Consider the following 22,726-nt stretch of genomic DNA (forward strand, 5'->3'; position numbering starts at 1 on the left):
CTCTTGGCTTGACTGGGACGCTGCCCCCCCTCCCCACCTCCTTTTGATTGATCCCCTCGCTCCATCATTTATTCCCCTCGGCTGCCGTCGACACCCTGTGTCAAAGGCGACACCGCCGCCTGATGGATAGGCCTGCTTACAGATGCCAGCGCGCCTGGTAAGCCGCTGATATTACAATCAGCACCTGTGTACCTGCTGTTCGCTCACTATTGGGCCCGGGGGTCAGCGAGAATTGAAAGAGCGACTGTCCAACCCAAAGCGGGCGGCTGTTTGGATTTGTAAATGGACTTGGGGATCATCTATGAATAGCTTGAGCAGTCTGAAGCGGGGAAGTATCTTTTCATCTGCATACTTAACGCCGGGAAGCCTCATGAAAACAAAATACAGTTTTAACCATGCCTGATGTCTTAAGATTTCGTCTGGCAAACGGAACACACAACGCTGCAGTGCTGAGTTCTCAATCCTCAATTGCCATTGGGGTTGATGATCCATGCGGTCCGCTTGAAATGGGGCATCCATTGGGGTGTTGTGGCACATGACACACCCAGCCAAGACTCAGTCATAACAAAGACAAGCAACACAAATTTTCTAAAGAAATGTCAAAATAATGTTTAATCTGTACTATTGTGGCAATGCAGCTCTTTCTACTCAGTGCTGTGCAAAAGTATTTGTCTGCTTCCAGATCATCACACCAATTTTAATATCTCACAAGACAACGCAAATTATTTTAAAAGGCCATTTCAAAATGATGGATTTAATTATTAAGGGGAAAGAAATCCAAATTTATCTGACCCACGTCTACATAGACAGCAGACTGTATGGTTTTATCAATCACAGTAAGTTGTCCAGGTCCTGCTGTTGCACCGCACCCCCAGACGATTACATCGCCACCACTATGTTTGACTGTTGGCATGATGTTCTTTTTATCATATGCTGTTTTTTTTTTTTTTTTTTTTACGTCAGCTGTAACGAGCTACAGAAACTTCCAAGAAGTTCAACTTTTGTCAGTCCACAGAATATTTTTTCAAAAAGTCTTGTGAAATGCATGCTCTACAGAGGAATTCAGCACGACAACCGCAGGGCAGTTTACCATCATGTTATATACAGGATCTATGATATACAAAGCATAAATTTAAATCTTATTCTTTGCCTGGTCTTTCAAAGCCTGCTTTGGATGCCCAGCCTCGAATTGCCTGAGAGGGGTCTCCTTTTCACCCCGCACCCACTTAAACCCACCACAATAGCAGGATTAGGAAAGAATTTACTCCAGCACTGGCGGCTTTAGATGCCAAGCCGTCACAAAATAGCCACAAAAATGTCAAATTGATGGCAAAGCGGGGCCAATGCGATAGGAGGCGGTCAGCCGTCCGAACCTGTCTGCTGTTTGCCACGGTACGCTGTGAAGGTTGGCCTGTCTCATCGACTTTCAGAATATCGGTGCAAAGCACATGGGTGTGTTGCTTCCACGTGATGGATAAGAAACAAAAAGAAACTTAAAATCATGCATGCACTTATGCAAAATAGGAATTGCAATTGAAAGAGAGTACCACTGCAAATAAAACAAAAATAAATAAAATATGACAGTCTTTTAAAATAATATAAATAGAAAGATCTATTTTTTAAAAAAAATCAGCAAAAAATAGGAGGCAATTGAAAAAATACATATAAATGCATAAATGTATTTTTCTAGAAACAAATGAGCAATTAAGGCACATGATGGAAAAAAAACCTACTGAGGCAGAAGAACAAAAAACATTACAATCATAATGGATAATTTTATTTTCACACTCCACTCCCATTTATTTTTTTTATTATACATTATTTTTGACATTCTCCATACTGTGTGTGTATATATATATATATATAAAATTTTTTTTTTTCCCCCAGAAGTCAAATGTCAATTTTGGAAGCGAAATCAGTGGTCTCCTATGTCTGCATCATTTCGCGCTGATCTTTTGCTCAAAGGCGGAATCATTTTTAATGCACACTTTGTCATTTCTTCTTGAATTAACCTCGAGAGTGTTGTTTTTTTTTTTTTGCGCCTCTTCAAAAAGGCTAAGAAGTCGAGGAAGAGAAAGGGCAGCAGAAAAGGCTAACCTGTTAGCAAACAGTGAAAAGAGGCTTTAATCCTTAATAGGCTAAATTCAGACTAAGTGGCCCCTAAGACGCTTTCAAAGGGGACTTTTCAGACTCGGCGATTCGGGACTTGAATGCTTTGAGGCCTTTTTTTTTCTTTTTTGGGGGGGGTTGAGGGTGTGCTTCATAAGCTCAGAGTGATGCTGACTGCATGCTGGGCTTGTTTATTTTCCTTTCATTCTCCTCTTAAATCGCACCCCACCGCAGCCTTTTTACTCGGGTTTATTTTTTCTTGCCCGCCGCTAGTTTGTTTGACTTCCCTTGAGGGGAAGGGGAACTTTTTCTTTCTTATGCGTGAGCGGTGATTACATCCTGAATTAGGCGCATGTCGACGGAACAATTGTGTCCCGTCACTCGTCGGTAAACAACAGCGATCTTGACCACGTTTGACGGTTGTGTCGTAATGGTCGTGATCAAAAATTGAAAGCGTGGTGTGTTTGTACTCGCAGTGGTTTGGGGAATGATGCGCGATTTCATTCGGTTGTACTGTGGAAACATAAATGACCAAAATTAAGGTTGTCATTTTTGTATTAAGAGAGGTAAAACATGAGCTTGTGTACAACCTAACTTGACCAAAAATTATTCGAAAAAAAAACCCACTTGAGTCGCAAAAATCTTTCGCATGTTCTAAATGTTTTTTTTTGTTGCTTGGTTTGGCTTATCTTTTGCAGAACACGACAATAAGGTTGTGTGATTTTAACAACAAGCAACCGAGATTTTAGTTTGTTCTGCACATTGGGTCACCTGGGATTTTTTTGTTGCGTTTCTGTTTATTTTATTTGTTTTATTCCAAAAGAGAAGAACTGGAAATCGTATAATTTGAAATTCAACAAAACTGATCAATCTTGGAAGTTTGTTAAAAACATGACTATTTCAATTCTCTCCCACGATGTAAGAACTGAGCATCTTAATTCCATCAATAGCTGTTGTGAATTACTTACTACCATAACAGCGTGCAATTAGCTAGCTAGCTGTGTTACACTATGAAAATACTTCTTGCCACAAATTACACAGCAGCTCGGTGTTATTTTGACTCTCAAGCACCTCTTTTTTCCAGATCATGTTTGATGGACAGTTGAGCAGGACGTAGTTTGAGCACATTATGGGGACACAGCAACAGCGTGTGGGAGCGGAGACAACGGCTTGAGTTTTTGCAATTTCCAGCTTAACTAAAAAAACACAAACAAAAAAATCCGCATGATCCCAAACAACAAAATGAGCGCGCAGAGATCCCCATTCTAGTAAGTGATTGCGTCATGGTCTACCGGTTCAATCGACGGAAACACTCTGGCTGCCGGATGACCATCCGAGTGTGAAAGTCAAGTCATGTGGATGCAAGTTTTTACTTAATAGCCGCCATTGTTTTTGCGTTCGCACCTCCCCAAAGGCTTCTGTCCCTCCTTGACGCCATCCTTGTGCTTATGCAATCCAGAATCCAGCCTCCATTATTATTTTTCTCCCCCTGCCTATCACTCAATCTCAAAAGCAAAATCCGTCTTAATTGGCTCCAGAGGGCCGGAGGAGGCTTTGTGTCAACGCTGACGAGGGTCCCGATTGGTCGGCGGGCTCAGACAGCCAGCAGACCCCCTTGTTAGGGAGTCAGGGGTTGGTGCGGGGTGCTGGGGGGCGTAGAGGTGCCTTTTGCTCGCTCGTTAGTCCGATGAACTCGTTTGCTGACGAGCCGACTGACAGGGCCCGGTTTGCCGGCTTGTGGGCTACAACAAGACTGCTGAACGATTTTGAACAAAGAATCGAATTGCTACTTTTTTTTCCTCAATACTGCAATTGCGAATTTTTTTTTTCCACTCCATGTATGGCACTTTGTCTACAGCGGTGTTTGATTTAAAGTGCTCTATAAATACACTTGTGGGCTTTCGAATGTTTTGGGTGGCTTATTTAATTCCACAAGAGACGCACACTACGTTACTGTACCTGTAACGTTACCTGATCACAATAGCAAAATCTTGTTGCCGTACTAGTAATGTGAGCACAAGTGCATAGATGTAAAGCAGGCGTCGTTTGGTTGATTGAAAAGCAATTGGTGACCCTCAATGCTGATGAGGCCACAGTTGGTACTCTTTTTTGGTTTGTATTCTTTTATGAATGTTCTATGTCCTCGCTCCTCTCTTGCGCCTGCGTTTTGATGTTGATGGATCACCTCTCTTCCTCCCGCTCATTAATTTCATCACCTTATCTCGCACACAGCTCTTGATTCCACCCAAAAAAGGTAATGATAAATCCCTCATCCATTATCCTTTAACCGAGGCAGCCATGCGGAAACACTTAATAACAGGCAACAAATTGAACTTCAATCACCTCCGCCCCCCCCCCCACCCCCTTCACGCCTCCACGAATAGACGCAGATGCTCTGACTTATTCCGCACTTTTAGAAATTTTTCTCACGTTTTTTGGGGGGGCTTTTTACATTGCGACAAAACAGATCGTTGCACTAATTTGCCGCTGGCGTCATCTTATCAGGCCGAAAACACGCTCATGAGGGCAGTGCAGCGGCTCATCTGTTTTCAAGTTCACCGTTGATCATTGTTGGTGCGTGTTTGCATCCGAAAGTTTGTTGTTTTTTTTTTTTGTAGTCGATTGCCTTGTGATGAAAGTCGAGCCAGATTCAACCCTTTCATGACGTCATTGTTTTTCCGCGTTGCAGACATCTTGAACCATCAATAGTTTGTCATATTCTCACCGTTTTCAAACAAAACGCCGCGTTCAAAAAGCTGCAAAACACCGCGGTCGTTACCTAGCTACTCCCTAATGCCGTACGGGTTCATCAATGTCCCAATTATAGATTCAACCCATCTTTTCTAACAAGATGGTGCGTTTGGAAAACGGCATACTCAGGTGCTAGAGTCGAGGCTTTACGCTTTCCATTTGAGCGCTGGTTCCGCAGCCCCCTTTCTTTCTCGGTGTGTCCCTCTTCATTCTCCAGCCTTTTGGGCTTCTGACAGTGACAAACGACAGCAGCGCAGAAATGAGCAGCAGCGGCAGCCAGGCGCACAAACAGGTTGAAATAGGCGCGCAGACCTTAGCAATCAAGCGTTCCTTTGTTTTCTTTCTGCGGCGTGACGCCTTCAAATTGATCTGCTGCTGCAGCCGACCTGAATGCGCACACACCGTTTCTCTCGGAATGAAATGTCAATAGAAGCGTGCCGCCTTGATTTGGTTTTGACCTTCGTTTCACTTTTCTTCTTTTAAAAAGCTCTTTTATCATGGTTCACTCTGATTTGACCGGAAACTATATTACTGTACCCACATATAGCGTACAAAATCGGTTTAGATAATGCTTTATGTTCACCAAATTTAAACACAAAGGCTTTTTGCCGAGTTTGCTTCGGGACGCTATCGTCCATGAAAGATTTCAACCTCGGTCGCCGTCACAACACTGATCTCAAACTTACCCAAACAGCTTTCTTTTTCCCCTACAAGAACCGTTGACGGTTCGTTTGATGCAGATGAGGGACAACTAAATTAGTGTCTTCCATAAACATAAATAGATTCAACTCTTACAAATGTAACAAGTGAGCCAGCCTACCACTTTTGGGGATTTTGACTGATTTGTGGAGCTGATGAATGTTGCCTGCCGGATAATAACATCGAACATATATGTTCCGCTGCAACTGTAAGATGGGCAAAATTCAATCGGGGCCTTGGCTTGGTCGTGTTTGTCCTCATCAGTCAGCCTCAAAATTGATGATTTCTTTGAATTAATTTTTTTGAACGTTGTTAAAACTTAATTTCTGCTGGAGCAACTGCAGTTCTATTCATCTTTGTTTTGGAATGTATGAGGAAAGCCATATGATGGCCAATGAAGGGGGCTGGGAGGTGGTGGTGGGGGGGGGGGGTCCCCGTGATTGGAGATTTAATCAAGACCTGAACCTTTTTGGTGTTTTGGTGCTTCTGAAAATATATCCTGTTATTTAAACATGACTGATCCACTTGCAGCATTCCTATTTATCTCGGAATCTGCAATCATTCCAGCATGGACAGTAACCGTGTCCATTTGTCCCGGACGTGGTCATATTACGGCGCCGATAGTTTGTCAGGTCGCTTGTCACTTGCGCCGCTTTTTCATCTGCAAGGTAAAAAGACGAAGACCGTGGCGGCGGCGGTGGGGAGGGGGGGGGGAGGATGATTTGAGGGGACATTGAGATTGTGTGAGTGTCACATGGTGGTAAAATATGATAGTTGTTGGCCTCCCGCTTTGTGGCATCTATTATCTCCGGAACTCCCATCAGTTGCGTGCATCTTTTTGACACGGACGAGGATTGCCGCAATCCCCTCGGGGAGAGGAAAGGTTACTCGCCGAGTACTCGTTTATCGTGCATCTGAAGATTTCATTTTGGCACCTCCTCATTTGGTTATTCATTTTATCCACGGACAAGATGCGTTTGCCACTCGGTTTCTTTTAGCTAGCTTGTTCACTTGTTAGCGATGAGCTTCAAGGTGTGACTTTTGAGAGGCTGCCAACCCAGACGAATTTGAAATTAAACAACTAAGTCAATCTTTTGTTTTGTGATGCTAAAAATGTGATTATGAGTTTCCCCGTCCTGGATTAAACGAAAAGTGCAGTTGCACTGAGTGGTGTTTGATTCATAGGTAGACAAAGCTAACAGTGTTATCTTCTGATGAGGGCCACATCCATTCATGGTCTTTTGGGCCATGACCAACATTGAAATACAGTCGCACAGAGACAGAGGTTTTATTTCGAAAAACATATCTATTTAATTTTATAGTAAACCTCTGTAAGATTGCACATAGTAACACTGTGCTTAAATAATGATTTCTTTTTTTTTTTTTTTACACGTAAAAGTTGAATAAAAAGCATGTCACAGCCATGTGTTTTTGACACGTGGCAAATGCTCTAAGTTGTGGAAAAAAAAAACATTCATTATGTTTCATTGAACTGCAGCTAATATGTCTTGAGATTAACAATTGACTCCTCCCATGGAAACAATTTTAACTCCATTTTGATGACGGCCGCTGCTGCCTTGCTGCCTCGTTTTAGCCATCATTTCAAAGGAAACTGAGGTTCAGGTCAACGCACGACGGGTGTAAGCGTAACAATTTCTGATGCCTGTCAACATGGCTTCTTTGACCTCCTCCGTACTGCTGCTAATTCCTGCCTTTAGACGTGCTACTCCTCTACTTAACGCCACTTTGTTAACAAGGCCTTTTTTTTTCTGTCTGCGATTGTTTAAAAAAAAAAAGGGGTGGGAGGCATTAGCTGTCACGAAGCACTTCTTCTAGAGACAGTGTTATTATTCATCGCACATAGGCAAATGTGCGCTGGTGAGCCGAGGCGAGCTGGCTGTTGAGTTTAAAGGAGCTCATTAGAAGGCCGGCGGAGGGGACCAGCTGAGGACAGCCACCGCTTGGGCCTTCTCTCCGAGGAATACGAGAGACTCACTTCAAAGTCTCTGGAGTTCAATTAAATGTGGATTAGTCTCGGGGACGAGCTGCCCAAGACAACGGAAGTAGTCGTAGAAGAAGAAGAAGCAGCGGCATGCAGCAGCTATTCTAACTCCAAGTTTGTTTCTTGTGTCATCACAACATTCATTTTCAGCTGGGTTGTTTTGGTGACAAAAAGTCTTTCAGTCGAAATGCGCAAATGCGGCTTTGGGCCATTTTCGGCATACGAAGATGGTGAGTGAGTTAGTGGCCGTTGATGGGCCATTTTTTGTGGGGAGCTGTTTCCACTACTTTCTTATTTCCGACAGCCCCACATTGGTGTGCCAACGAGGTGTTCCTCTTCTCACAAGAAGGCTCCAACCAGCACCACCCACAATAAGTCATCTTTCAACGTGCTAAATTGCCGCCATTTTAGCACTAAAGGAATCTCTTTTTTTATGGAGGCTGATCAATAAAACACATTAATCGTGCTCCTTGGGCTGGAAGGTGAAAAATGAACCGGCGTGACCCTCCCACTGCACTCGGGTTGCTGAAACATATTTATTTCCATTGTTGGGCCCGTTTTAAAGCTGTCTTTTATTTCAATGTTTTTTTGTTTGTTTGTTTTTTTTTTTTGTTGTTGTAGATTTTAGCATACACGGAAGGTCTTCACGGCAAGTGGCTGTTTACAGAGATCCGGGCCATCTTCTCCAGACGTTACCTCCTGCAGAACACCGCCCTGGAGATCTTTATGGCCAACAGAAGTAAGGCGGCAGCACACAATGATACCTTGGCTTAACAGTTTGATCGATACCGTGACCATGCGGATCGTTCTAATCTCGTAACTGAAATTTTCCCCAGTGAAATTAAGGGAAATGTTGTTAATCCATTCCAGCCCTCAAAACTTGCCAACAATTTCTTCAATGAAGTGTTTCAATAATAGTGCTCTATCATATTCTGTACATGTACTGTATTAAAAAAAAAATCCAGTAATTACAAATTCGAAACCGTTTTTTTTTTTTTTTTTTTTTTTTTAATACATACAATAATGCATGGAGTTTTGATGATGAAACATGTATTTTGCGGCGAAGCTGTAGTAATAGTCCATTGTTTCGAGGTACCACAGATGAGAGGCATGCTCAGGGAAGGCTGAATTGACATTGGCTTCTTTCTTTACCAAAAAAAAACAAAAAACAAACACCTCACTCATAGGTCCCAAAAAAATGACTCAGTGAGCTCGAATGTGCATTGGGGAATTTGCAAGTCAAGGTATCACTGTATTTATTTCAACATTGGAAACATTTAATTGAAGAATATTCAATGAAAATTTTCCACAGCTGCTGTCATGTTCAACTTCCCCGATGCCGCCACCGTCAAGAAGGTGGTCCACAGTCTTCCCCGCGTCGGCCTCGGCACCAACTTTGGCCTCCCACAGACCAGGTTAGACATACATTTATGTGTATTGATTTTCCAGTCTTTCAATATTCAATTAAATAAAAAAACTCATCATATAAGGCGGCTCGGTGGTCGAGTGGTCAGCTGCAGAGGTGCAGGATTCGATTCCAGCTCCAGCCTCCCTGTGTGGAGTTTGCATGTTCTCCCCGTGTCTGCGTGGGTTTTCTCCGGGTACTCCGGTGTCCTCCCACATTCCAAAAACATGCATGGCAGGCTGATTGACCACTCCAAATTGTCCTTCAGTGTGAGTGTGAGCGTTGATGGTTGTTCGACTCTGTGTGCCCTGCGATTGGCTGGCAACCGGTTCAGGGTGTCCCCTGCCTACTGCCCGAAGACGGCTGGGATAGGCTTGAGCACCCCGCGACCCTTGTGAGGAAAATGCAGTTCAGAAAATGGATGGATGAATGGCTCATAATATCATGACTAATATTTACACAATATGTACAGTACAATACTGATAGTAAGTTGTTTTGAGAAAAGTATCACAATATTGAATGAGGCCAAACATTTTACACCAAATGAAACCATTCAGTGTCCTTTTTACTTTGTATGTTATTTGCATGTTATCTTTTTTGAACCACAACATATTGTGCAGGAAAAAAAATGCAGTGATAGGGGAAAAAAAAAAGTAATTAATACCTTCACGCTGTGTAATTATTCAATGAACAAGAGTGCATCGAGTGATGACTGAGTGTGGTCATGGTAGGAGTGTGTGTGTGTGTGTGTGTGTGTGTGTGTGTGTGTGTGTGTGTGTGTGTGCTGCGTGGGTGCATGCATGCAAGTGTGCGTGTGTGTTCAGGTCCATTAATCAGGTTAGTTTGCAGACCGAGCAGGGTCACTTTGCCTCATTGACCTTCGACAGCAGCTCACCTAGCCAACAATGCACATTCACATGCGCAATGTTAGGTGCAATATATTCTTGACTTACTCTTCTCCTTTTCATCAGTTGCTTAGCAGAATGCAAACATTTATCCACAGTTGAGTAACAAAAACAACAAAAAAAAGCTTGTAATGTTGATGATTCCTTAATTTTAATATCGAAAAAAGGTCTTGTGGTGTAAGCGGGTTCATATTTTCACTTTTAAGAACCCTAATGACAGCAATCAGCGCCCTGACAGTGATTTATTCCATCATTCCCCTTTGTTTTAATTGGATTGGGACTCATTTGTTTTTGTCCCACCACATGTAGCACACAGTAAGTGTGTGTGTGTGTGTGTGTGTGTGTGTGTGTGTGTGTGTGTGTGTGTGTGTGTGTGTGTGTGTGTGTGTGTGTGTGAGTGAGCGAGGGTGCGCCTTCAGGCCAATTGCATATTTATCTTAACGAGTGAAGCTCTGCATATTTTTCCACACGATGGCAGTTGTCGCAAGAGTCAAGTAGAACTCAAAGACCTCTTTCAAAATAATACCCAACTATAGAGCAAGAGCCAGACTCATAATCAAGCTGCCGTATTGATTTTTTTTTTTACTCAGGTTGCAATCTTGCCATGATAGCAATGCACAGCTTGTTAGCATTCTACTATCTCACTCGTCTTCCGCACTGTAGATATTCCAGAATTAACACTGTGAGAATTCTCCGTTAGCATGCTTAGCTTTTAGCATTTCCATTTTTGTTTTCCCAGCCGTACGATAACAAAGCGTTGTTTTTAGGCGTATTTCCCTGGCCACACCAAAGCAGCTTTTCAAGGCCTCCAACATGAGTCAACGTTGGCAACGTCGCGAGATCTCCAACTTCGAGTACCTCATCTTCCTCAACACAATTTCCGGTGAGGACCCGTTTCGCCACGTTCTGCTTCTTCTTTTGTCATACGTCGCGTCCTCATCTCCCTTGTCTTCCTCCAGGCCGGACCTACAACGACTTGAATCAGTACCCCGTCTTCCCTTGGGTCATCACCAACTACGAAGCAGAACAACTGGACCTGACTCTGCCCAGCAACTTTAGAGATCTGTCCAAGGTGAGACCAGACACTGGAGTGTAAAGCTGAAAGGAGACGATCATTTAAAGATGGTTTTACAACCATTGACAGAAGATTTGTAGGACAAAAGTATCAAGGATCCATGGCTGAATATAAACAGAAAACCATCCATTCTGGTTAGAAGCATCCATTTTGTGGCAAATTCCGGGGCTCGTACTTTTACAAACATCTGATAGGGCAAGGGTGTCAAACTCATTTTTGTAGTGGGCCACATTGTAGTTTCCCTGAGCTGGCCATTATGAATTTTGTGAAACCGTATCACTGTTTGATCACCTCCTCATATTACATATACAGTGCACAACAAATTGGTTAGTTCAGCCATTGTTTACATTAATGTAAGAAGTACGAAATGAGATCATACTTGCAATATCTCTAATGATGGATTGCATCTGGCCGTTTAAAATTTTGGTTCAGACTTTGGCAAGCATCCTGGAAAATTTGACATACTTGATTTGCTGTCTCGGGCCACACAAAATGACATGGCGGCCCAGATCTGGCCCCCCGGGCCTTGAGTTCGACACCCGTGTCATGGGGAATTCGCCCAAGTGAGCCCACGGTCAGGAGCAAGTATTGTCGACAAGTTTACGATGTGAAAAAGAAAAAAAGAAATCGCCCCCATCACCATTTTCACTTACAGACACAAAATTTGGTGTGTGTGTTTATCATAACAGAGCACACAAAAGATGTCAAGAACCCATGGCCAGGTTTGAACAGGAAGGCCGCCATCTTGGTTTGACGGGGACTAGAAAATTGATCTAAATGAGCCCCAATCAGAAGCAGGTCGACTAGATATTTGGGCACAGGCACATTCTATTCAAAACACATGTAACACCATCCAACAAATCATACGGAAATGCGATCATTTCCTTGTCGGCCTGTCAAAAGCAGTGGACGCCTCATCCCTTCGCACTCGCCCCAGTTCTCACTTTCAATCAGCTCCTCCGTGGAGAGCTCTCCCTTCATCTTCTACTTGAACCTTCACTTCCCCGATGGGAAGCCACGCGATTCCTTTTTGCGGCGTCACATTACACCGGCAGAGGTTGAAATGTGACAAAACAACGCCAGTGCGCAGCACTCGAGTGGAGTGGTAATAGATGTGTATGACTTGTGTTTTATTCATGCCGTTGACATACATGTGGTATCCGTGTACGCTCGCTGGAGCGTGGCAGACTGCAATGTGTGCAAAAGGCCAACAAAGACACCCCCTCCTTCCCCACATTTGCTCTGACGATCATGCGCGCGCCTCTGTGTTGCCGTTTTATTGTTGTGACATTTCAAAGCTCAGCCGGGCCTTCGTTTCTTCTTTATGGCCGTCCTGCTGACTTGGGTTTCAAATGGCTCATATTGGTCAGACTGAAATGGAGGCATGAACATCGAAGGAATATACCGGTATGCATTGCTCAAGTCTAACATTGTTTTAATGCAAATGGAAAATCAATTCATTCATCCATCCATACATCATCTTTCCAACTGCCTGTTGGTTTATCATATGTCTAGACATCCAACCATCCGTCTGTGGATCCATCCTTCTCTTTGCTTAGCTCGCTGGCCGTCCATCCATCCAATAGTCTGCCTGCTTTTCCAGCTGTCCATCTGTTGATCTACATGTACACCCACATTTTTAAAATACAAAATACCGAGCGACTGATGGCAAAAGCTGACTAATTTTCATGGTGGTTTTTGTTGTTCTTGGTTTTTTTGTTTGTTTTTAACAAATACCCCCCTCCAAAAGATTTTTTTTTTTGTGGGAGGGAGGGACTGGTCCAACGTAGAAGAAAAATAGCAATTCAAAGTAGCGAGGGAACACCGACCTATTCTTTTTTAGGAATTATTTTATTTAATACTTAGGCCTACTACGCTACTGTACCATTATTTTTGTAGGACGTGCTTCATAGTAAATATGAAAAAAAAAAAAAAAAAGGTTCGCCACTGAAGACAGTTAAGACCAGCCTAGTTCCTCTCACTTAAGGCATCTTTCTCACCGTCCTCATACGTCATGCCGGCTGTGGTCTTGTCCAGAAAACAAAATGCGTGACAAGCGCTCCCACCGTGACATTGAGAAGCCAAAGTGGCGTGAACGCAATGCTTCGTCGTGTCACACACTATAATCGTCCGCCGGCGCAAGAGGCCACACGCAATTTACGTTCCCCCGCCGAAGTGACCCCGGGGCCTTTCTTATCATAAACTCTAACCTCCAGCTGACATCAAATGCTGCCCCCTCCCCTTTCTCAGAGATAACGTTGTAGTAGTCTCAATATGCAGACTGTGGAACTCACTTTGTGTTCTGTTTTGTTTTTGCGATGGCATTGTAGCGAGGTGTTATCGAGCGCAACCTTGTGCCATAACAGACCTCTTGTAGCCGCATAAGCTAATGGCGTATTGATTTTTGAACCATGCGTGACCCATATGTTAATCCCCCCCAGGGCGCCTCCCCTACAACCATTTCCACTGTTGCAATAGCTGCCATAAACACAAAGACCTTTACTGATACATGGCTCACAGCACTTGGCATAGCCAAATTATCAGCCAGCCATTTTACTTTATCACTTGTGAGCCGAAACGCCCCAAAATAAATAATGACAAAAAGCCTACCCAAACTCACTCAGTTAGCGCTCTCCTGAAAGTGTTGACAGTTTCACCGATCAACATCAAATTTAGTGGACATGTCTATGATAACAAGACACATGAAAGAAGACCTCAAATTGAACAGGAAGTCAGCCGTTTTGTTTTGAAGAATCTGTATTTTCACGACCATACGCCGCACCGTATTAAGAGGCACAGTGTCAGTCGTGCTATATCTGTATTTACACAAGGCACACTGCATTATTGGACGCAGGCATGGTAAAACGTACGCTAGCTTGAAAGATGCATGCAGGTGTATGTTTTTACAAAGGCAGCTGGAGCAAAACTGAGTTTGGTTGTACTTTATTGAAGTATTTAATAATGTACTCTCGTTATTTTTTTGACTATCCATCCATCCATTCATTTCCCAATTTGCTTATCCTCACAAGGGTCATGGGGGGTGCTAGAGCCTATCCCAGCTGTCTTCAGGCAATAAGCGGGAGACACCCTGAACAGGTCGCCAGCCAATCGCAGAGCACACACAGACGAACAAACATCCACGCTCACACTCACACCTTGGGACAATTTGGAGTAAAACAAAACCAACACTAGTATCACTGTATTTTTTGGCTAATAACTCGCCTCCACAAGGTCATATCTTTAGAAGAAAATTCTTCGCATGTCACATGTTATTGTTATTGTTTCCTTTTCATTCATACATGACAAACACAGGCTTAAATTTGATACAAATGGTCTTGAAAAGCTCTTAAAACTTCTTGAAGACCCCGCTAATCCTTCCTGTGTTATTTTACATTCAATAAAATGACAAGCAATTAGTGGGCTGCAAATTAGCCACTGTGCTGGATTGTGGACTCTGCTGGGAATCGTTTCTTTCTTTTAATTAGTTCAACTCATTTTTTTTTGCGGATTAATCCGAGACTAATTTGCAGATGTTTATCTTATGGCTGCAGCGCGTTAGCATCCTTTGGCTAACTCTCCGGTCTAATTAAAACTGTGCTATTAACTCGTTGATCTGAACCTCTCGTCGGTCCTGGTGACTTATTGGGCCAATTTGCAGCCCGCGGAAGGGGCTCTCCACCCCCTCGTGAAGCACCTCGCTGCTGTATGCACTGTAAACGTCGCACCAGAGCACCCGCCCCCCCATCCCACCCCAACCCCCGCTATAATTTACAACATTAATGATGTCAGACCAGCATGTGCACTTGTGCGATGTCACTGTGGCACTTTCACTATTTCTTATTTTATATGCCTCCTTCAAGCCTTTTCTTTTTTTAATGAGTCGGCTGTTATTAGGGCTATAAATCAGAGCAATGGCTGTGATGTATAATTCACCATGTGTACTCACCCCTTACCCTGGCGGACCCCCACCCCCGAGGAATCCACAGTGTATCATTGTCAACTCGGAGCTACACAGCACTGCAGTGGCACTCTGTATAACCACACACGCGCACGCGCACACACGCACACTCAGGTACATTTGCCATCACTGTGTATAGTTGTGCTTATTCATTTTTGTCATCTATTTGATGACAAACTATGTGATCGGGACGAAGTATCGTAAAGATATAGTGTGAGAAAAAAATTGCTTGCGCCTGGAAAAAAAAAGTGATCATATTAACCTTTTTTTTATATTTCTATGGTAAAATGATGTAAGAAAAGTACAATTTTGTAGTGGGATAACAACTTTCTTCCATTACTTTTTGTGGTTAATGTCCATGAGGACTTTCCTTTCTCGTCGCTGTCATGGATGGTTGGATTGTTGGTGGATTGCTGTATTAATATTTTATGCTTAAAATTTCATCTAAGTTTTATTTTTATACCGTAATGTAATCTTGTTGGCTAATTTTTTTTTTTTTACCTGAGGAAGTATCGGTAAATATCGATATTGTTGTGTTCTGGAAATTTTGCATGTCCTCAATGTTGGAACAAATATTGACTGTGATTCCCACCCTTGGAGCAAAAAAAGAAAAAAAGTGACACGCTTTCACCAAGCGGTTCACCCACACAACCACAGACACACACGCCCCATTACCCAAGCACACAACAGTAGCCAAAGCACAAATCAATACTTCGAGTCCGGCGTGAGTCTACCAGTGACAGGCGGCCTATGATATGAAAGAGATGCCATTGATCCGCACCCTGCTCGGCCCTCATCCTCAAAAGGCCATCATTCCATTAGCATTGATCCACTATGTTTGTGTGTGGATGTGATGGATTAAGGGCGGGCTGGGCGCGACCAGCGGAGGGCTAATAAAAATCGAAGCATCCTGAAAGTGATTTCTATAAATGAGGATTTAAATAACAGCGTCCAGACAAAGGGCTACTGCTTATTCTCAGACTGATGGCAAATTAATATGACTTCATCTTTTTTTTTTCTCCACTATACAGGGTGACTCGAGTGCTATTAATGAGCCGTTAATGCTCATACAAAGTAGATTAATGTTGAAATCCCTCCACAGCCCGTCGGTGCCCTGAACCCCAAGCGGGCCGCCTTCTTCTCCGACCGCTACGAGTCGTGGGACGACGACCAGGTGCCAAAGTTCCACTATGGCACTCACTACTCCACCTCCAGCTTTACCCTCATGTGGCTACTGCGCATGGTAAGTGTACTTAACAGAGCGTACAGTTCACATTCATACCGTGGCTTGAAACACCTGATTCATGTACCTCGACTTATAATTGGCCCGACCTTCAAGTCTTTCCAAGGTATGACCTGATTTTTTATTTTTTTTTTTTGTCTTGAGTTGCAAGTAAAAAATATATGAGCACTAGCTATGGTGGCACCAAATTTAACGACAAGCAGCTAGTGAAAGATATGAAATACTTGCATCCAACTGTTTATTGCTTTTCACAATTCATATTTGTCGTAAAACTAAACGTAATACCGAATATAACACATTGTGTATTTAAACAAACCAGATACACTTTGTCCTATGAAAGTCTGCTAGCTTAACGCTAACACACAATGCAGAATAGTGAAACTCGAATCGATGTCGCGGTAATTCTGAACCTTTAAACAACATATTTGAATGTAAATAGTAGCAAAACATCAACTGACTCGAGTCCGCATACAAGTTGGCATATATTCTTTATCCTTGGCGAAAAAAATGAAATGATTGCAGCTTAGATGCTCCAGTTGTTCAGCATGTCTGTATGTATTTTATATAATATATATATATTATCATCTGTATGAAAAATAACTAATCCGAGTGGCCTCATAGACCACCGCACTGCAATCAAATTTGGCCTCTGCTTGAGATTAGTTTTTAAGAGACTCGGTACACACTGCAATATTCTCTCTGTTGAGTGGGTGCCATCAATTTGGCCATAGCGCCCCCCAGGGATCGGGAGGTTACTAAGTTGTTGTTTTTTTTTTTTCCTTCTCCCTCCTCTGTATGTTATTGCGCCACTAGCTCACCATTGTCAGCGAGTCCCAGTAGAGCTGCAGCATTGATCCACGAGCATCATTAGCAGGCTTATGCTAAGGCCGCTTTACTGCTTGAGCCTCACGTTAAAACTCTCCAAAGCCTATTAATGTCCCACAGATGACCCTCTCATATATTGTATAAATTATTTGTTAGTACAGTGGTAGGCACCGCTGATGTTCACGTGTATGGCCGGCATTTCACTTGGGGGTCGGGCCAGTGAGACCACGATTGATCTGTCCTAACAAGATTATACATGATTAGAAATGCATCAGGAGCATGGCTTTATTGGATTTAACGGCACACTGGGATTGCCGTCCCCCCGTAGTGTTTGTTACAAGCTTGAACACATTAATAGGAGGGCCGAATGACTCATTGTTCTAAAAATTGCCATATTATTACCATTTTGACTTGTAAACGGAGTTCTAATAGTGTTGGAATTTTCATTATAATTTTTATTCCGCTTTGAGTTTTTTTGGGGGGGGTTTAATTTATCTAAATTTTTTTTGAAAATGTTTCATTTTAGATGATTTTTTTTGTTTTTAGTGTTCATTTTGGTTTTTAAACATTTTTGTGTATTTCTTGTGTGAGATTTTAAAAAAAAGCATCACATTAAGTATTGTGTACTAAAACTTCAACCAAAATTTTTCATTTTAAAAACAAGCATCCACAAAATCAATTACAGCTACTGTATAACAATCCACAGACTTTGAATTACAAGAAGTGCAGTGCATAATACTGCTCCTAAAGTTGTATGCATCACAGCCCTAATGCCGAACTAAAGTTAGCTTGGTCTCACTTTCCATCCCCAGTTTTCCAAATTGCCAATTTCAAAATTGGATTTATGGCTTGACATCCTGTCGGGCCGTATTAAACTCGCTGTACTATAAATATATATATACACACACACACACGCACGCACGCACGCACGCACGCACGCACGCACGCACGCATTTTTCATACAGATGTTCCAAGTAGGTGTTTGATGAGCATTTCTCAACTTTCTCAATCTTTTTGGCCACCTGTCACAGCTTTTTTTGAAACCTGTTGCAGCTATCACATTGATTAAGCAGCATTAAAATCTGTTGGAAATCTAGTAAGAAACGTTTTTGTCTAATTGCAGGGTTAGTATAAAATCAGCTCGACTACACGACATCTAACCTGACAGTCCTGAAATTTCACTACATTATCATCATATTTTACGCTTTCGATTTGATTCCATACAGCATGAACTCTCAGCTCTCCTTTTTTTTGTTGGTGACACGCAGGAGCCCTTTACCACGTTCTTCCTCAACCTCCAAGGAGGCAAGTTTGACCACGCCGACCGCACTTTCTCATCGGTGTCCCGCGCCTGGAGGAACTGCCAGAGAGACACGTCGGATGTCAAGGTACGGTTCGAAAAAAATAATCACTCGGTGTTGCCACTTTGCCGACCGCTCTGGTGACCGTTTTTGAAAAAAAAGTGATAAGAAACATATCTCGGGACTTTTTGTGTCATCAGAGCTTTTTTTTTTTTTTTTTTTTTTTTTTTTAAGATTGTCTTGAGATACGCTCGCTCCCAGATTTTATGACGTGTTCTTCCACCTACAGTGTGATCGACTCTCAAGTGTAGGAGCTGAGGGACGTTCCGCTGTAAACTATGAGTAAGGCCGTGGAATATTCCGATAGACAAGGAAGAGCGGCAGTGGAAAAGGGGACTGGCGATGGCCAGTCATGAGCAATTACAATCCTGTGGCAATGAAAGCTTCCCGGTCTTGTGATCAAAGCCGGAGACTAATCCTCATCTGTCTCCCATTCAGCCAGCCCATAACCTGGACTTCAATCTTCCCCACCGCACCCCCCCTGAAATCTCTGTTGCACTGTTGGATGTGCCCCCCCCCTTTCCCCCCCTGCCCCCCAAAACAGCCCAGGTCGTCCTTGCTCACTTTTAACTGCTCCTCTAAAACATTTTACAGTCCGACATTCAATGTCAAAGCAACGCTTCCAGCTCAGGGTCTCTTGGCACCGGGTCACCGAATCGGGGCGCTGGTGGGGTGTCGCGGGGTTTTGACGCTTGATTGCGCGCCGGTACCCACCGCCCCTCTCCCTCCTTCACCCCACAGATAAAACATGTGGATCGTGTTACAGCGTAGTTGGCCGGCGCTTGATTGCGAAAGCGGCCGTTTTGCTCCCTCCATCCAGACCCGTCAAGGCGGATCAGACCAAGAGGGCTTAAAAGTCACATGAACATAAGAGTGGATCTGGACCGCACCACAACATTGGAATATCGTCCGATCAAAATCCGCTATCTCCAAATCTTTTTTTTTTTCATTTTAGGTAAAACCTGAACAAATATATTTTTACTGTTTTTTGATTTTAAAAAAAGGCTAAATCTTCTCTGTCTAATGACGTTCATATACATTTTTTTCATGTCTGTCACATGAAACACTGAGCATGTTTTCTTCAGATGCAAACAAAAACCAAAATTTAACTTGCGAAATTGTTTCATTAAAATTGATCTCCGAATCTTGCAGCGGGGTTTTATTTTATTTTCCCATCTTTCATACGTAAAAATACAAAAAAGAGAAAAAAAACAACCCCCCCCCAAAAAAATTGCCATATTGTCATTGTCCAATAAAAATCCCCGACCTAACAATTGGTCTTGTTTTCCGAAAATAAGCGATTTTAGAGACCACCAAAACCTTTTTTTTCTATCCAAAAAGTGAAGAAAAATAGCATGTATCTCCTGATAAGTTTTGGGTTTTTTTTTTCTTTTCAAACAAAACCTGAAACAAGATACTTTGGCCATTTTTCAGATGAAAACAAAAACTAAGTACCCCTCCAAAATTACGCACCTTCAACTTAACCAGGATCGGTCTACGAAGACTAAACATCACCTCGAAACGAGGAACTCTGGACCGCACCAGGTTTTTTTTTTTTCCCCTCCATACACTTTCTATACACGTCTGTCGACTTTTTCCACTCGGACACACACATTCACTCCAAACGCAAAGGAGGAATTAGCGAAGAGACATTTCAATTTAGCATGGCAAGTATACCATTTAGCTTTAGCATTAGAGCCATTCATGGAAGCCCATCGTCCCTTCCAGAGGGCAAAAAGCCCCAGCGTGTTATTTCTACTTAAAAAAAAAAACAAAAAAACAAAGAGTGAGGGCGAAGGGGTGATAATAGGCTACAACACCCAGATTCAATGTGTCTCTAGCCTGGGTGACGCTAGCGTGACCCCCCAATCCCTTGACCCCTAGCCTCAGCCTAAAGGCATCAGAGAAACCTGCAGAGGTTCGAAGTAGCACCAGTGGAAGTGCAGAGGGGGGGGTTGGGGCAGTGACCCATGACAGGACAGGATTGGGGATCAGAGGGGCTGGCCTCTGACCAGGCCAAGGAAAGGGGCCACTGCACATTATGCTGCATGCGAGGCGGCTTCGAGTGGAGCCCTCCAGCTTTTGCTGCTCTGTGTGTATTTCGTCAGCGGTGTACTTTGTGTGTGTGTGTGTGTGTGTGTGTGTGTGTGTGTGTGTGTGTGTGTGTGTCTGCCCGCTTTTACAGCAGCCGCTGAACCCCCATGAGCCCGGGGTCTCGTTAAGAGTGGGGCCTTTTTTTTTTTTTTTTTTTTTTTTAAAGTCGGAGGTCATCTTTTTGCGCAGTGAAGACATTTCACAAGTGAGAGGAAGCGCCGTGTTGTTTTGAGAGCCCTTGGTGTTTACTTGCTCATTTGATGAGCTCTTTGCACTACATCGACATTTGTCTGTGTTGCTTGGAGATCTCGTTGCCCCTTTTATACACTCGCCTCCAAAAGTCTTGGAACTGTGAGGTCTTCTCTACTGCAAACATTTGGGTTCGTAAAAGACAAGAGATTAACGTTTCATCTTTTATTTGCAGATAGGTGCATGGTTTTGCTTGTAATGGATGTCGTTGACTGAGTTTAGTCAGAGGTGTAACCAACATGATAAACAGAGAACGTCCTTAAGCCTGAAAAACAATTTGGTGGTGTTGTAAGCTGAGAAAAGATGAAAGTTGCATTTTTACTTGTGTTGACAGTGTAAAAGAAAGCCCAAAAACAAAAACCGAAACGCACCAACCCGGAGTTTATTATTTAAAAATAGTTGCTCATTGAGCTGAAATCCCTGGAAAACTGTTAAATTCATTTTTCTCTTTTTTTTTTTTTTTTTTTTCATTTTTGCGGTCAAAGTGTTTCAGATTTTGTGTTGTGGATATTATTATTATTATTATTATTATTATTTAAAGTGTAACTAATGTGAAAACTGCCTGGAAAATAAGCCATTCTGAAGCTCAATGGATTTGTCTTGGGTTTGTTAGTCCAAAATGCATAGCACTAAACTTGGCCTAGTGATTTCAAGTAGATGACCAGTCAAAAAGTGAAACATAATTGATACTCTGTCCCACTCCATTAATTTTACCAAAAAATAAATAGCATCAAAGAAGAGTCCAATTTTGATATTCTGACTATTTGTATCCATTTTTTTTCTTTTTTTTTTTTGTTCAAAAATGACTCGCCGTGTCTTGGCGTAGCATGAAAAGCAGCCAAAAAAAAAGTAAAGAGGAAATGTAATCTTTTTTAATGTTCACAGTTCACCGCATGGTTCTGTGTAACTTCCACCTTAATCATCGCAGTTGTTTACACGTCGGGGGCCAAGCAATGAGGCATCGTGGTTCTTTCGCGGCGCCTTAATTGGAGAAGCATGGTCTCTAACAACAACACGCGCTCGGAACCCCGAGGGCAGCTTTGTCTGCACTTGTTTACGCTCATTATGCTACAAGTTCCGCTTTGTTAGCGTTGGGGAAGGGCTCGCGTCTTCGCTGTCATAACCGGATCGCGTCTCGCCATCGTACTTGCGGAGAATATGTTGTGTTGGTTGAGACAGGCAAATAAAGCCGTCATACTCTGCTGGTTGCTCTGTCATGAGTAGACCCACCAAAAAATTCCAAAGGACAAATAAGAGGAAGTCTGCCGTTTTGATTTGAAGCGAACATTTTTGGGTCAACTTCCAGGGGATCTTGTAAATTTCGCCTGATTTCCGCCACATTTGATCGATATATATTTAAAAGACAGATGGGTTATGACGACTCGCGAAGGATTTTAATTTTCGTCATAGTTTCTGAGCCGAGCATGGCAGAGTGGACCTTGAACATTTTGAAGTTGTTTCAACGGAAACGTTCGTAAGGGAATAGTCAGCCTCTCAGGCCAGTTTTCTTTGGCAACATTAAAATTTGGTAGGCATGCCTGTCATGAGGAAACCCACAAAAAAGACTCAAGAAATCCACGTTTTAGTCTAGAATGTTCCCAGCTCACACTTGGTGTTGTTCAAAGATCTCAATTGTTTTGTTCCCGGTGCAGGAGCTGATTCCGGAGTTCTACTACCTCCCTGAGATGTTTGTCAACGCCAACACGTACAACCTGGGAGTGATGGAAGACGGCACGGCGGTCTCGGACGTGGAGCTGCCCCCCTGGGCCAAGACCCCGGAGGAGTTTGTGCGAATCAATCGGCAGGTAAGCCTCGCCGCTCGCTTTCCGACAAAAGGTTTCCTTTGCGCCCAGGAACATAATTAGAATGAATTCACTGGTAACTCAAAATGACATTGTTATTTCCTGACGGTGTACATTCTGGCCATCTCCGAGCGGGCGTTTCAGCCTTTTGAATGACTGTGGCCACTGGGACCCGCTAACCAACCGCTTAATATGACCAGACCCCGATCATTAATCATCAATGTCTTTTTTTTTGGGGCGGGGGGGGT

General features: G+C 43.0%; 1 protein-coding gene across 8 annotated transcripts in view; it reads left to right on the forward strand.

Moving 5' to 3' along the window:
- Nucleotides 1-22,726, forward strand: part of lrba (LPS-responsive vesicle trafficking, beach and anchor containing) — a 180,274-nt gene that overhangs the window by 117,174 nt on the left and 40,374 nt on the right. For all 8 annotated transcript variants that reach the window (XM_019861882.1, XM_019861874.1, XM_019861876.1 and 5 more), the window contains 7 exons: nt 8,183-8,300; nt 8,874-8,976; nt 10,639-10,754; nt 10,831-10,943; nt 16,007-16,147; nt 18,241-18,360; nt 22,329-22,481. In XM_019861882.1, coding sequence (XP_019717441.1) covers nt 8,183-8,300; nt 8,874-8,976; nt 10,639-10,754; nt 10,831-10,943; nt 16,007-16,147; nt 18,241-18,360; nt 22,329-22,481 — 864 coding nt within the window. The remainder of the gene's footprint in view (nt 1-8,182; nt 8,301-8,873; nt 8,977-10,638; nt 10,755-10,830; nt 10,944-16,006; nt 16,148-18,240; nt 18,361-22,328; nt 22,482-22,726) is intronic.

Source organism: Hippocampus comes, unplaced genomic scaffold (genome assembly GCF_001891065.2).
Source record: "Hippocampus comes isolate QL1 unplaced genomic scaffold, H_comes_QL1_v1.1 scaffold7, whole genome shotgun sequence".
NCBI lineage: Eukaryota > Metazoa > Chordata > Actinopteri > Syngnathiformes > Syngnathidae > Hippocampus > Hippocampus comes.